The sequence below is a fragment of the Falco punctatus genome, assembly GCF_963210335.1.
Source record: "Falco punctatus genome assembly, chromosome: 11".
In the NCBI taxonomy this organism is placed as follows: Eukaryota; Metazoa; Chordata; class Aves; order Falconiformes; family Falconidae; genus Falco; species Falco punctatus.
Window position 1 is genome coordinate 31,996,538 of NC_137591.1, and position 15,242 is coordinate 32,011,779.

Genomic DNA, 15,242 nt, shown 5'->3' on the forward strand with positions numbered 1-15,242 from the left:
ATCACCAAGAGAAGGAGCCCAGAGCTAAATTTACCTAAGAATTTCTAAGATTTGTTCCTGGGATTTGCCTTCCTCATTGAGAGAAACGTTCACTGCAGCTGGCATGGCTTCTTTCATCGAAGTCACCATCTTATCACTCAGACTTTCCAGCTGTTCGTGTAATAATCGATTTTGTTTTTCCAAATCTTCACAGCGGGATGCAAGCTTTGAAGCTTCGTCCTACAACAAAATCATTCAATGGCTGTAAATTCTGTGGCCGAATTTCTGTTAACTGAAAAAAATCCACTGAAACCATAAAAACAATCATACCTTGATCATCCTTTCTCTCTCTTCCCAGGAGGCTTTGCATTCTAACAATTCAGACTCAGCTTTCTGAGCAGCTTCCTCTAGCTGCTGCCTTACTGCTGCATTCTTGGCAACTTGGTCTTTAATAGCCTGTAATGCTTCAACATCAGCAGCATGAAGCATTAATTCCCGTTCATATTTATTTTGTGCTTCGGAAGCCATCTTTGCCTGCAGAAAAATGTTAAAAGTAGACTGTTACCTTTAATGTTATATGTTCGATATGTACAAAGAGATTCTCAAGTTCTAGACAAAATCAGTAACCAGTAATCAATAAGAAAAGCACTGGCCAAAACCTCTGTCATTCTCAAGTACAACAACAACAACAAAAGCAGGATAAGCTTAGAATAGTTCCCTTAAAAGAAATTATTATTTTTAAGCAAAACTAAAATTTGGAATAATTTTCCTGGAATGGCTAGCAGGAGGACACACTCTATAGTTACTCTACAATCAAACCTCTTGCTGTAGATGCTGCACAGATTAACAGGCAGGTATTAATCTAAGAACCTCCACTATTTACTTCTGCATGTGAATGGGCAAAGATATTTTACTGCATGACATTAAAAAGCTAAGGAAAGGCTATGGGCATAGTGTTAGCTGGAAAAAATGGAAATGCCCGTCTACTAAATTTTGGGTTGTATTAAACAACAGCCATTTTTTTTACATCCTCTACACTGGTCAGTGTTGCTGAAATTCTTACCTGCAGAAAAGTAGATTTCCATTAAAAAACAGCTGGTAACAAAACAATCTTATCAGGTGCTGCCAAGTATCATATTGCCCCATAGTTTTAAAAGACAACAATTACATTTGGGTTAGAAAGATATTTTCTCCATTGTCTTATGAGAGTTCAGTTTTCTTTTTTGACACTGCGCACCACCCCCCCTCCAGGAGGTAGCAATTAATTAAAAACAGTTAATTACATTCCCCCATCAATTTCTTTACATAATGAAACAGAACTTAGAAACAGTAACACACTGCATCTTCTATTTCTTAAATGTGACACAAACTGTGCTTGCAGCATGACTGTTATATTCAAAGTCACTTTAGTTGATATTACCACTATGGTTGGTCAGGTAGAAAAATGAAGCATTAAATAAACAGATGTTCACAAAATAGAGAATGTGCTCTTGCCTCCACAAGTCTCTGATTAGCAGTACTACCTTCAAAAAACATTTTGAGTTTAACTGAAAAAAAATGAAAAACTAGCATAATATTTGCTACCTCTGGCTAAAGTAGGCAAATGCTACCAACATACTTGTTCCTGGCAGTCACGTCTGGCTTGCTGTTCGTTACTTAGAGCTGTGCTGGCTCTCTGAAGGGCTTCCTGAACTTCTGATTGCACGGTTGACAGACTCTTCTTTAGTTCTGATAGCTACAGTGATGGGGGAGGGAGGAAACAACAAGACAAAAGAACAAACCCAAGACTAAATGGCAAAGTATTTTATGGAGTATTGAACACTGCAAGGCTTTGAATGTAGACAGTCATGAATAATGTAGAACCAAAGCATGATTATTTTATTATTTTTAGATTAAAATTAGCATTAAAAAAGATAAATGCTTTCAAGATTTTGACTTACTAACATACAGAGTTCTTTCCTGGTAAAAACATGTTACTGTTCTTTCAGAGTTGGGCCTGCAGTAGTTCTAGTTGCAGTCATCTTGTTTCTTTCAACCACAATAAGAGCCCAAATATACATCAGACAAATAAGGGCACAGACCATTCTGGCTTTAAGAGATGTGCATGCTACAAATCTGATTTTGGCTCATGCTCCAAAAAGGGTTTTCAGAAACTTTTCTCAAAGGTTTTTACTCATGTTTTTCTGCAAATTGTGCTCAAAGTTCAGGAAGATAGTGACAGCTTTAAATACACAACCCCCCTAACAAAGTGATAAGGTTAATGCACTACTCGTGTTTGGAAACCTCTCACAAATTTAGTCTTTCGTACATCCTAAAAGATTTAGTTTTGGACGCTACTATACTGTGAAAGCAAACTGAAGGTTAGGGAATTATGTAAAAGCACATTCCTGGGGACTCTCTACAAAGGAGTCTCTACAACGGAGTGGGCATTCAGTGCGTACCTGTTGTTCCATATTCTCCACAGCTTTACGCTTCTCCTCTTGAAGTTCTTGCTTTTCTTTTTCTGACTCCATCAGCTTCTTTTCTAGCTGTGCTTGATACTCAGCAGACTCCTTCAGACGAGCTTCAACTGTTGCACGAACTTCCTCTGTCACCTTCATTAAAATTCATCAGAAGACATTAATTTTGTTTCCTTTAAATACAGTATTCTGATGTGAAGCCACTATTTTATTAACAACTTAAAGCCAGAATAGGTATTTTGAGCATCTCATTTAGAACACCACCACTAAAAATGTGGAGAATCACAAATAGCATTGAAATTATGTTTTTTCCTTCAAAGTTGCAATACCTTATATGGTACATCTAAAAGTTTTAGGTGACTGCACTCAAATGTGCAGTACCCGGTGTATTTTTTTATTACTCACTAGAATCTACAATATTATTAAAGCGTATCAAGCCCCTACAAAGTTTTTATAGCAACAGAACACAGGCAGAGAACTTGGATACTAGATAAGCAGTGCTCCATTGTATACCGATGCTGTAACTTCAGTTAGAAAACGGGAATTCTGTTTCTCCAATCTATCTTATGTTGATACGCTGAACAGCTTGAAAGAACAAGCTTCATTCACTATTAACACAGTGGAGCGTACAACAGATCAGGTCGCTCTTAAGCTTTTCCCACAAACACCACATACAGAGTTTTCTTTGGCATCACTGAAGACCTTACTGAAGCAGGTGTGAACTTAACTGCTTTTGATTGAGCTAATTAGTATTTTTAATCACTGATCACAGGGTTATAAGGAAGAGTTTTTAAAAGTCAATTCTCCTCTTTCAAAGGAAGACACTGGCAGAATACAGCTGAGTCAAACTTATAATACATTTTTTAAATATGCTGCAAAAAGCTTTAATGTTTCCATGGCTAAAAGTGTTTTCAATAAAATTGTCTAAAATATGGTCTTACTAAATTATATTCTAATACCTTCTGAACTAACTTTAGTTTTTTTGTAATTCCTCCCATAATCCTACAGACTGTACCGTAGAAAAAAAACAACAAATCAAACCCAAAAAAATTAATTTTGTTTCTGTTTTTGCTCTAATAAACAATGGTAACTACTTACTTGTTTTTCCTTATTAAGGGATTCCTCTAGACTAAGAACCATGGCTCTGTATTGTTCCACATTACTAGAACTAGTCTTGAGTCTTTCTCTCAGGTCATTAACTTGTTCATCAGCTTGTCTTAGTCGACTTACAAGATCATCCACATCTTCATTTGTACTAGGCTGACCTATAATATTAGAACAAATTAATTAACCAGTGAATTTAAATTTTTTTTTTTAACCACTGTTCTGTTGAAAACTGAAGTCTTTTTCGGACAATAACATGGAAAAAGCAATTACCGTTACAAAATCTCCCTAAATAAAACTGTCAGCCCTAACCAAAATAGCAGCTTACAATAAACACTGTTGAGTCAGACAAAAAAAAAAAAAAAAAGGGTATTTAAAAGTAACCTAATAGACTTAAGTTCTTTCAAAAAAAATTAAAAGGGCTCCTTTAACAAGTTTTGCTTTATTTTTCCCCTTTGTAAAAGACTGCTTGGACATTAATTTTACTTCAACAAACCATACGGGTTATCATTCATTTGAATATGTGATTGTAATAATGAAGAGGTTTATTATTTAGCTGACTGACCTCCTAATTCTAAACTACTATCAATTATGAATTTCACCATTCTGCAGACAGCAACGTTTAACAGAAGTTCAATGCAGAAAAATGTCTTACCTTTCCCCGGAGCCCTCTGTGATGATTGTGATGTTAGCTGAGCCTCCGTATTGTTAAGCTGCTGTTTCAACATCGCAGTTTCTTTCTGGGCATTCTTTAGAAGTTCCTTTGTGTTAATGTGACGGTTTGTCTCAGTCTCCAGTTGCCTCTTAAGATCCAGGATGTGAACCTGAAAACACAAGGTTCTTAAATTTGTAATTATTCACAAATGGCACAAAGACCAAATATGTTTAGAAATTACTCATATGAAAAAACAGTGCACCGTAAGCTGGCAGAAGCCGTGCAACTGTTACTTTATTTTCACTAAGCAAGTTTAGCATATTCATACTTACCTCTTGATTTTTGGTAAGGGAATGTCTTTGTTCCACCTCACTTTCTAATTTCTTCTTCAGCTGAGATATCTCACGCTCCAGCTTTTCTATCTGATTATTGAGTCTTTGTTTTGTTTCTGTCTCAGACCTCTCCAGTATTCCCTGATAAAAAGAGCATAATGCACTATGCTTACAACACACTTTAATAATTTTCTTTTAAATTACTGCAGCATTTCAAGTTGTCAAAACACTTCTCCCATCCACAAAATAATTACTGCAGGGAGCAAGCAATAATAGCAGATACAGAAAGTTATGAAAATTAGCACTTACAATGTATGACTTTTTGTTAAAAAAAAAATAATCTCAAAACTATTGACACAGTAAGTATTATTGGAAGAAAATCTATTATCCATGCAATCTAACCGAAAAGATCTACTACAGAAATAGAATTCAGTCACAAGATAAAATGTGCAACCATAAGTATTTATATGCTAAGAGTCAATATAACTTACAATAGAAGACACAGAATTGTAACAGTAAATATACCTTAAGAAAATACACTACCAAGGCAGGCACTGGTTAATTTTGCTATCAGAAAAATTAACGTAGTGATTTTTTCCTTTCATTTTGTTTAATGTGTTTTGGTTCCATTTTATTGTGAAAACCCTTCCTGTCAACTCAAAATTCCCAGGACTTTGCCCAGGTAAATAACAGAGTATCATAAATTAGGATAGGAATAACAAACTTGCTTAAACAAGCTGCTCAGGTTGCTTAAATGTTTTATGTTCAGTGTTAATTTCTAACAAAAAATAAAAATAAAAAAATCCACATTAAGACCCAATCCCATAATTGGGATTTTGGTTTTGATGGGCATTTATTGAAAATTCTTAAAGACAGACCAAACTTGGACATAGGAATACCACATACCTGAATAGTTCGCAAATTAGTAAGTAGCAAGTTCTGTCCTCTTTGTTCAACTAATAAAGACTCACGTTGCTGGGTCAAACGCACATCTGACATCTTCAAGATATCCTTCTCTTTTTTTAAGTTTTCTGCTCTCACCTTTAAGACACCAAACAATAACATGAACTTTGTTATCAATCCCAAGTCTGTCCGTTCATTTTAGTATTATTTTTATGATCATTACTATTTAAATAATAAATACTAAATACTATTTAAATAATAAATAAATACTATTTATAAAAAGAGCTTTTAAGATTGTAAGTTAAAATTCATGCAAATTAAGCCAAGAACAGTAAGAACAAAACTGTTTGTCTAACCACATTCTGTTTTCTCTGTGAACTGAAACATGTTCAGAATGTTCTTACATCTTCACTCAGTACTTGAGGTATTTTTTGGAATGTTACAAGTGTATGCACCAAATATACACGCACGCAATCTTTTACAAATCTAACAGCAGATGCACTCAAAAAGCCACACATTCAAGTTCTGACAGCTTTCATGACAATAATAAGAAAAACTCTTGTGCTAACTTGGAATATCTAGCAGTATAATAAAAACACTGTATTACTAACCTCTGCCACTGCCAGTTTTTCATTAGCTCCCCTCAGGTCTTGAGTCATAGTGTTAATTATCTGCTCTTGCTTCTGAGTCGTTGCTGTGAGTTTCTGGGTTCTTTCATGCAGAGATGTTATTTCTCGACGATAGCCTTCAACGTTATCCTGCAGCATTTCATAACTTCACAGGGAACAACAAAGTAAAGTATATGTTTGCCACATTAAATTGTTTAATTGCAAGAGGTGTATGTACACAGCTGTATGTTTCATGTTCTTGTGCATCAGTTTTCACATAAGTGGCTCACTCGATTATAAGGTATATTCCTGACCCCACCTTCACTACTTCCTTTGTGCTCTTTAACAGAAAAGACAATACTAATGTTTAACTGGCAACTCTTCCTGAACAAATGATACCAAGCAGGCAATGTGATTCTATTGATAAAGAACACATACATACGACAATGAAATTAAATAGTTGATTTACCGTTTGGAGGCAAACTCCAGCTGTGTGGAAATCTTTGCATTTTGTGACCTCAAGTCTGTGACCTGCTCCTGAAGCTTTTCATTTTGCTCATTCAGCAACTTATCATTCTCTGCCTTTTCTTTTTTATAGTTCTCAAAAACTTCCTGCAACTGCATCAAAAAACAGACTTTAAAGTGCTTACAAGAGTAAAAGGAAATAGTGATAGCTTTCTACAGTATTTATTGAAAAATATACCTGCTTAAGTGCAGCCTTAGCCTCCACAGTCTCCACTGACTCAGCCACTGATACTGGAGCAGGAGTTGACATGGCTTGAGGCAAATTTGGGCGCTTTGGAGTAGATGTAAGAGAAATCTCATCTGGTAACATACCTGAAGCTGAAAAGAAATAAATGAATGAATCCTTGCCAAAGCAGAAGATCATATATCTGCACTGAAATACAGCTAAAACTAAAACTATTGCTAGGAAAGTATTGGGCTCTCCTAAGCAACTCATTCTTTGTATCTGCAATATGCTCCCAGAGCACACATAGTCACCACTACACATCAGTCATGACTATAAAATTATGTGTCTAAATCCAAATTCATGGGTTTTCCAGTGAGTAAAGGTAAAAGCTGAATACCAGATTAACAGAAGTGACTAAACTCAGAGCAAATGACAATTCCATTTTTTTCCAATGGTGCAGAAACATGAAGCTTACCTTGCAAAGGAATGATAGCTCCTGTGGTCTGTGCCAACAATATGCGGAACATATCACGCTGACGAACTATAGACTCAACAAGCTGCAGCTGATGGTGACGTGATTCACGCAATTTTTCTAGCTCATTGAGAGCCTCCTCAAGCTGGCTTTGAAGCTCAGAAATTCTGAAACCAACAAGTTGTTTTCAGTAACATACACAGTGAGGCATACCAAGATGACACAACCTCTTGTCACAATTTCTTCAGTGTACATTTATTGCCCCATTGAAAGTTAAGCACTGAGACTTTTGAGGAAACTTAAAGGAAGACTGGCATTTGGCTTGCTATTTTGTAGATGACAAAGAAAGTAGGCCTCTTCCATGAAAAGCAGAATAGAGGCAATTTATTCATGTGAATAACTTCAAAAAACAGTCAGCAGCATGAGCAGAGAATCAAGCTAAGAACCCTTAATACAAAATTACATTATCTGTGGGCTTAACAGCTAGTGAATTAGGTATGCACATACTCAATTTTTTGTCCAGCTAATGGGAATCAAACTTATCTCTTCTATAAACCAGATCTGTTGTGTGAAAACACATTCACTGAAAGACCAATAAAAAATTATTTTTACTTTGGATTTTGATGAAATATTACAAGATACATAGCTATAAAGCCATTTTAATCTAAAGCCGAAGATAATGTTGTTTAATAACAACTTGCCTTTATGAATTATAGCTGCGCATGAGCATATATGCACTTGCATATGCACACAATTAGTAACAATCAAAAGCAAAAAACCAAAAAGCATCTGAATAAATCCCTGTTACTACTTAGTATAAACATTTACTAGAAGGAATGGAAAACTGACTTAGATGATGTTGTTTCTTGCTCCTCTTTTTCTCTAGCCTCTCCCAGCTCCCGAAGAGCCACCAAGAGACGCTGATTCTGCTGCTGAAGTTCTTCAATATTTCTGTAAGAGACTAGATGTTGAGATATCACTTCAGAAGAGCTACTGATGTCAGCAGAGCTCACTTCTTCATCACGAATCACATGATTGCCTCTAGCTTCTTCAAGTTCCATTAAAAGTACACGAATCTGAAAGAGAATGTTATAGTGTAAGACTTGCACACAGACTCAAACATTCACTCTGAAAAACAATATACTGAAGCACTTGGAAATTCAGTATTTTTGTCCTACAATATGCAAACTATTACAATCATTAAATCCTGGTAAGAATTACATTATAGAAAAACAATTTGACAAAAGGAACCCACATCAAGACCAGAAGTGGATAGTCTGTGTTCAGTTCTGTGAACAGATCACAGCATATTCCAGTCAATCAAAGTAGCCTGGGGTTTCTTTCCATGTCAGATGTTTAACAATACTATCCTAAAGCAGCATCACTTCTGTCCAGCTAAACTTACTCCAGTTTTGTAAGCAAAAATGTAAATACCATGTTGTCCTAAGGAGAAGCTTTTAACATCACTAAGGCTCTTATGACAACAAAGCCTACATGACTGTGGCTGAACACAACTTCCAAGTAAACTTCACAAATACAGCACCGTATTAACAAATAAACTGTAAATAGTACATTTAACCACAGTGACATTTGTCCTACCTGCTGTGAAAGATCTTTTACTTGTATTTCCAGTCTCTGGTTTTCTCTTTCAAGCAGAGAGGCATGCTTATTGGCTTTATCAGCATCCTCCTGCAATCGCTGGATTTCCTGCAAGCATACAAACATTAAGAAACAGATAGCAATCCAACACAGAAACATTCTTTTCCAAAGGGGTAACATCATGTAGAGACATGCCTTGTGAATCAAACTGCACTTTACTACTTTAAAGTTACACTCCAAAGGTTAAACTCTAAATATTTAGAAACCAAAAGCCACGGTCTTTCATGCTGTATTAGTGTAGGTATTAAAATTAATGGGAAGTGAGCACTAAAGTCCAATTCTATTTCTTTGGACAGAAAAATACTAATCTTTGTTTATAAAGAATTCTGCTCTCAGAAAATCAGATTGCAAAACAGCACATTTAAGCTTTCATTATATAAAAAAAATCTTTTTTAATATATATTTTATTTAAGCTTTAATTAATTATTTTAATTTAAAAATATAAGCTTTTTATTTATTTAAGCAACACATTTAAGCTTTCATTATAAAAAAATACGAAAATGTTGGTTCTGTAAAACACTTTGTACAGTCCAATAAACTGCAAGCTAGAAAGTTCAACAGATCTTTTCCCACAATAAAGGTTGACTCAAAGATCCATTTTATACGTTTACTAAAAGCTATTAGCAGTAAGGAATTAAAAATCCATTTTTCCCATAATTTTACATGCCCTTTTACTTTATACTGACCTTCATAGCTTGTTCAAGCTTTGCAGACAGACTAGCAACAGCTTTTTGGGAACGTTCAAATTCTTCACGCTGACGTTTTAAGATCGGTGCTTTGGCTTCTACCTCCTGCACTATTTCATCCAAATATTTATTGATTCTCTTATTCTCCAGCTTTTCCAAAAGCAACTGATCCTGAGTTTCTACATATGCATTGTAGAGCTGCAACAAAAGATTGTTTTGCCTTTTTTTGTTTGGTTGGTTTTGATACACCTGCACAGACCTCTTAAAGAAGAAGTAATTCTACAATTCATACCTTAAGGTAGTATAATTTTATACAATTCTAAACTAGTTAATTCAGAGAAACAAGTTAAGAATTTTACAACAATGTGTTTTTAGGATTCATACCATGGCAAAGAGTTATCCCTATGAATTTGAAAACCACAAACTTTTGTAGTGCAACTATACGCAATAAAAGAGTTCTATGTAAAAGGGACAAAACATGCAAGTTTAAGATAATAGAAATATCAAAGCTAGTGTTACAGAAGAAAGCAGCAAGCACAGAACACAGTAATTTAATGGCTGGCCAGAATGAACAATAAAAAACAAAATGAAAATGCAAATTGCATAAATAGAAGTGTAAAGAAAACCTAGAATATCTATGACCTATCGTTAATTTTTTTCTGCAAGTATAAGCCAAATGAGCAGCAGTACAAATTAAAAGATTATGTAAATAAGCAAAAAAAAACCCTCCTGGCAAGAATGCATACAGAAAATAAGTTTATGTGCACAAAATAATTTCTTTCAGAAAAAGAACTTAACCCTATAATGTTTTGATCCACTAAAGAAAAACTGTAAGGTATGTTAAAAAAATCCCAATAGCTTAGCTCAAATACATGAAAAGATTTCATCGACTTCAATCACGTATTACACCAAATCCAGAACAGCGAATGAAGCCTGCACCTTTATATCATTAGCGTATCTCTGTTAGCATTTCAAGGGCCTTGAAATTGAAGTTTCTGCTCACTTACCTCAGTTAATTTCATTCCAGGCTTGACTACTTTAGCTACTGCTGCAGCAGTGGGAGACATAGCTGCCAACTCCTCCTCAGACAATATGGCTCCTGAAGACATAATCCCACCAATCACCATTAAAAAGCTGCAATAATTCTCATCATATTCTTCATTAATATAAAGAACGTCTTTGTACACCTCTGTGCTTTATGACTACTGTATTTTAAATGACTATTTTAAACTCTTAAAGTTACTGGTTGAAGAGCTTTCTGTAATCTATATTATAAATATACATGTGCAAGTGACTGGTATGATACACAATTTTCCATGCCATATATTAAACGAGTCAGAGACATTGATAATTTGAAACGATGAAAAGCTTTTGCTATTAAGACTTAAAATGTAGATAAATTCTGAATGTAAGCAATTGAAACAACTGCAGCAAAGCTTAACATCAGATTTCTTAGCAAACTGCTGGAGGTTTAGTGGCAGAGCACTGGTTTACTTTCATTAACTTAAGACAGAGGCACACCAAATATACTTCATGCCTCTCTGTTCCTTCCCGCTGTGCTCTCTTTCCTTTAGAAATTACTTAAATGTAGCAAACAGAAACAGAGCAGTGAAAATTGAGAATGAAAAAACCCCCATGGAACTAGAACAGTGAATATTGAGAAAGATTTAATGTTAAATAGAAATTGAAGGACAGAGGTTTGTTTTCCGGTGCCTTTTTTTTTTTTTTAAGAGGAAAATAAGAATAGTTGGTCATCCCCACTCCCCTCTCCATTAAAAGCATGATGATTCAGCCTTACAGAAATGCTTCCTCTCGCTTTTCTTTGAAACAGTAAGTCAGATTAACAATAGAACTTCAAAAAACATTTTGATAGAAATGTATTTTTTAGTGGGCAAATCAAAGGTATGTATTTTCATACATATATATACACACACACACAAGCTTCTAAAATTCATGATTAGAAATGACCTAGGATTAATTAATGCACTTACTTCCTACAGAAATTCAGCATAGTATTTCCATGCAAGACAACAGAAATGCCAAGGCTTTATGTATTTTAGTTCCAGTGTTATCCCTACCTTTGCGCTTTGTAGCGGACAGTAAATCATTAGCATTCTCCAGCTCCTTTTCCAGTTTACTGATCTTCTCTCTCAGTTCTTTCTCCATTACAGCTTTTGACTCTTCCACTTCAACCAAATGCTCCTGGGTTGCTTTATTAGCTAAAATTAAATCAGACAAGTAATTTGCTGTGTTGTAGTTTTTACTTTTTTCTTTTAAAAAGTTCAAAATCTGCATATGTACCTTAAATTTTACTTTAATTTTACATGATCTGCAGAAGCTCATGCTGATAAGAAAACTCAGTAGCATGACAGAACCATGAACTGCTGCCTATCACCCTTGCATAGAAGAGGGCTAAAACACGAACTGTCCTTTTATCAGTGAACAGAAATCTAAACAAAGACACTAAACTGAAAACATATGTTGCATAAGTAGACACTGTCATCAAAATCCAAAGTAAATTCCTGGTATATTTGAAAATAGTTTCTCCCGCCCCACTCAGGTGAAGTCAACTAGTCACATGATATTTTAGTTACCAGCTGACTGATGTTTCCACCAGCCCAAAAGCTGATGAAGTTACATTCGTAAACACTCAGTACCTATTTTTCAATGAATCAAGGTAGTTACAAAACAGTACAACTGTTCTGCTTCATTTGCCAGTTCTCACTCACAGCCTACCTTCACCTGCTTCCTTCAGGAGCTTGTGCAGCTCTTCCACTGCTCCTGTAAGTTCATTGCTCTTTGCCTCCGAGTCATCAGCAGCACTCTACAAAAAAGCATTTTTTAAACCTTTTGAGTATATAGCAAATATATTTTTAATAACAAAGCTCAAACTGACCAAAAATTATGAACATGCACTTTGAGTAAAATGCTAAAGGATTCACCTAAACTGTACAACTCTTCTTCCACCTGGATTAAGTCTCACTTTGATCAAACTGCCCAGCTGAGAGTAAGAAGTGTCCGACATTAATGTGATATGACAAATCCAAATACAATGCACACCCTTTAGCTCATTATAGCTGGTGCTGTTCCTTCGCTTCACTACAGAAAATTTGGAGAAAAATCGAGTGCTCAATTTTGATCATTCTGTAAAATTTGGTATTTTTAGGGAATCCTATATAAACAGTTTATGTTTCTTTGCTTCCAGTTAGAGATCTCACAACTGCAAGACTGTACAATACCTTAGCAATTCTGAAAGCCCATTAGTGATAACTGAACTAAAGATGACTCAACTTTCGCTAATCAGTGAAGTCTCAGAATAGGCTCTCATGGGAGGGCACTCAATGTTTTTAATGCTCTCAGTCTCAACTTTTAATATCAGGTCAGACAAATATGTCAGCAGTCGCAACTACATAGCAAACTATGTTAAGCAGAAGACAAAACTTTAAGCCCCGTCAAATCAATGATTCTATAATAAAAGCATAAATTAATAGGATTAAAAAACCCAAAACAACCAAAACAAAACCATATTAAAAGGTAAATGGTAAAGCATTACGGTCTGGAAAAGTCAGCTACTGACTTGCTGTTCAAGGAAGGGGTATCAGTTTACATATAATCAGACAAAGTATTGACATAGAACTCAGAATTAAGCATGGTAGGACGTTTACGTAGGTATCTAAGCAAGTTAACTCAGGAAACAGAACTCATTAACCCATGAATCCAGTATGTGTGAACGGAAGAGCAATCAATTCTCCGCTAGTTGACTCTGTCTTAGTCAATAGGCTACAGGAAATTTTTCATTCTTCAAGCTGACAAAAATAAGCATCATCTCAAGAAGTAATTTTTATTTGACACAATACATTACATCCAGCTGTGTCTTAATCAGATCATTAACACTTGCAGTGTTACTCAAAATGAACTACTAACCAAACTCAGAAAAATCTCTTGTGTAGTCCTATTTTACATACAAATCATTGCCTCCCAATACGTCATATTATTACAACCCCATGTGGTTGTAAGACATAACAACATTCATACAACATGAAGCCTCAATACAGTGAGCATAAAATTACTATTTTAACCACAGTTTTGCTTAATCTACAAAATGATCCAAACAATATAAGATTTCAAATGCTGCCTAAGACAGCAGCAAAGAAAAAAATGATTTGGATGTTTCACAGCTTGCTTTGTGGTTAAGATTTTATGATCAACATCATCTAGAGATGAGCTGTGAGCAACATGAAATTTTCCAAACAGGGTGTTTCGCTTATTTGTAATTTTTTTCAGCCTCTTCCTTGGCCACTAGCAGCTGCTTCTCCGCATTCTGTTTCTTGATGTTGTAGTACTGGACCTCCACTTCCATTTGCAATGGAAATTAGCCTTCCCCAAATCCATATTTTTTGGGCTGGGGGTGGGAACCCAAAGTGGCCTGCATTACATTTAATACCAAGATTCAGCCCCAAGTAATACTAATATATGCTTATAACAGAATCAATAAACTCACCTTATACAAATTGGATAATTTTATGTGGGCATTCAGTTCATTGTGGAATCTTTCCTCCATACTAGCTTGCTGTTCTTTTGCCTAGTAAATTAAAGAAGAGACAGGGTAGGACAGCATTCCCACTATTCCTATTTTCCATATTTTGTTTTTTAACTTGTCAAAGCAACTGTAATGCACTTTCACATATACTTCAAGTCGTCTTACCTCCTTCAGTTTATTCAAAAGGTCTTCCACATGCTTCTGAAGATTTTCATTTGACTGTTTTAAGCCGTTTACCTGTTCCTCCATTCTGGAAACCTGTTCAAAGAATAAATGAGAACACCATGTATACATTTGTATTTCCAGTCCAGTTTATTCTGGAAAATACCCAGCTCATTGCCTTTTACTTTAAAAAAAATGAAAGTTCCAGAAAGAGCACAAATGGTTATGTTTTCTAACAATCTTTGCTCCCATGCATTCAGCTAAATTAAAAAGTGAGAGTCCCCAGATTGCTTCAGTTACCCACCAAATAAACCCACAAGCCTCAGTGGTGCAATGTGCCACAGAAAACCTGACCAGTTGTCACAGTTTTTAGAGAAACTGCTAAGGTACGCAAACAGAAGTTCACTGGACCCAAGCACTTTTAAAATATGGCCACTGACTGCCACCTATTTTGTTGTAGAAAAACAAAAATATAATCACCCCGCTCTGCACAGAATGTTAAGTCAGATCTTTCTTCCCCTTCCCCTTATTAATAACTGTATTCTGATACATTTTAATAGCATTATACCATTGCATAGCTTTGTTATCAGTGACTCCCAAATTTCTAGCTTATCATTAAAATCTTTGACTATTCTAGGTAATAGTAACTATATGTATTCCTTAAAAATCACAAGTTAAAAGAACAAACAACTCCTTATTAATTGCAAAACTTTTTTTTTTACTCAAATACAGTTATTAAAGTACTTTCTTTTGTTTAATAGTTAACCAGGAGGTGTAATTTACAAGACACGTCAAAAGCACTCAGTAATTGCACTACCTCCTCCTTCTTGTTCTCCAGATTACATTTAAGCTCCAAGATTTCATTGCCTTTTTCCCTGGCAGTATGTAGAAGTTCATCAGTTTTGGTTTTCAACTCAGCATTCAGCCACGTGTTCTGATTCTGCAGTAGTTCTTTTTCTTGCTCCAACCTTTTCTCACGGTACTAAAAAGAA

At 35.3% G+C, this 15,242-nt stretch overlaps 1 protein-coding gene across 3 annotated transcripts in view; it reads right to left on the bottom strand.

Annotated features, from left to right (window-relative positions):
- Positions 1-15,242, bottom strand: part of TPR (translocated promoter region, nuclear basket protein) — a 42,666-nt gene that overhangs the window by 22,327 nt on the left and 5,097 nt on the right. For all 3 annotated transcript variants that reach the window (XM_080406447.1, XM_080406446.1, XM_080406445.1), the window contains exons 6-26: positions 15,068-15,232; positions 14,254-14,346; positions 14,050-14,130; positions 12,285-12,372; positions 11,627-11,767; positions 10,556-10,647; positions 9,549-9,746; positions 8,803-8,910; positions 8,053-8,279; positions 7,207-7,370; positions 6,744-6,883; positions 6,510-6,658; positions 6,044-6,206; positions 5,436-5,570; positions 4,530-4,670; positions 4,198-4,366; positions 3,537-3,703; positions 2,421-2,573; positions 1,598-1,714; positions 310-513; positions 35-219 (exon numbers count right to left, since the gene is read on the bottom strand). In XM_080406447.1, coding sequence (XP_080262573.1) covers positions 35-219; positions 310-513; positions 1,598-1,714; positions 2,421-2,573; positions 3,537-3,703; positions 4,198-4,366; positions 4,530-4,670; positions 5,436-5,570; positions 6,044-6,206; positions 6,510-6,658; positions 6,744-6,883; positions 7,207-7,370; positions 8,053-8,279; positions 8,803-8,910; positions 9,549-9,746; positions 10,556-10,647; positions 11,627-11,767; positions 12,285-12,372; positions 14,050-14,130; positions 14,254-14,346; positions 15,068-15,232 — 3,080 coding nt within the window. The remainder of the gene's footprint in view (positions 1-34; positions 220-309; positions 514-1,597; positions 1,715-2,420; positions 2,574-3,536; positions 3,704-4,197; positions 4,367-4,529; positions 4,671-5,435; positions 5,571-6,043; positions 6,207-6,509; positions 6,659-6,743; positions 6,884-7,206; positions 7,371-8,052; positions 8,280-8,802; positions 8,911-9,548; positions 9,747-10,555; positions 10,648-11,626; positions 11,768-12,284; positions 12,373-14,049; positions 14,131-14,253; positions 14,347-15,067; positions 15,233-15,242) is intronic.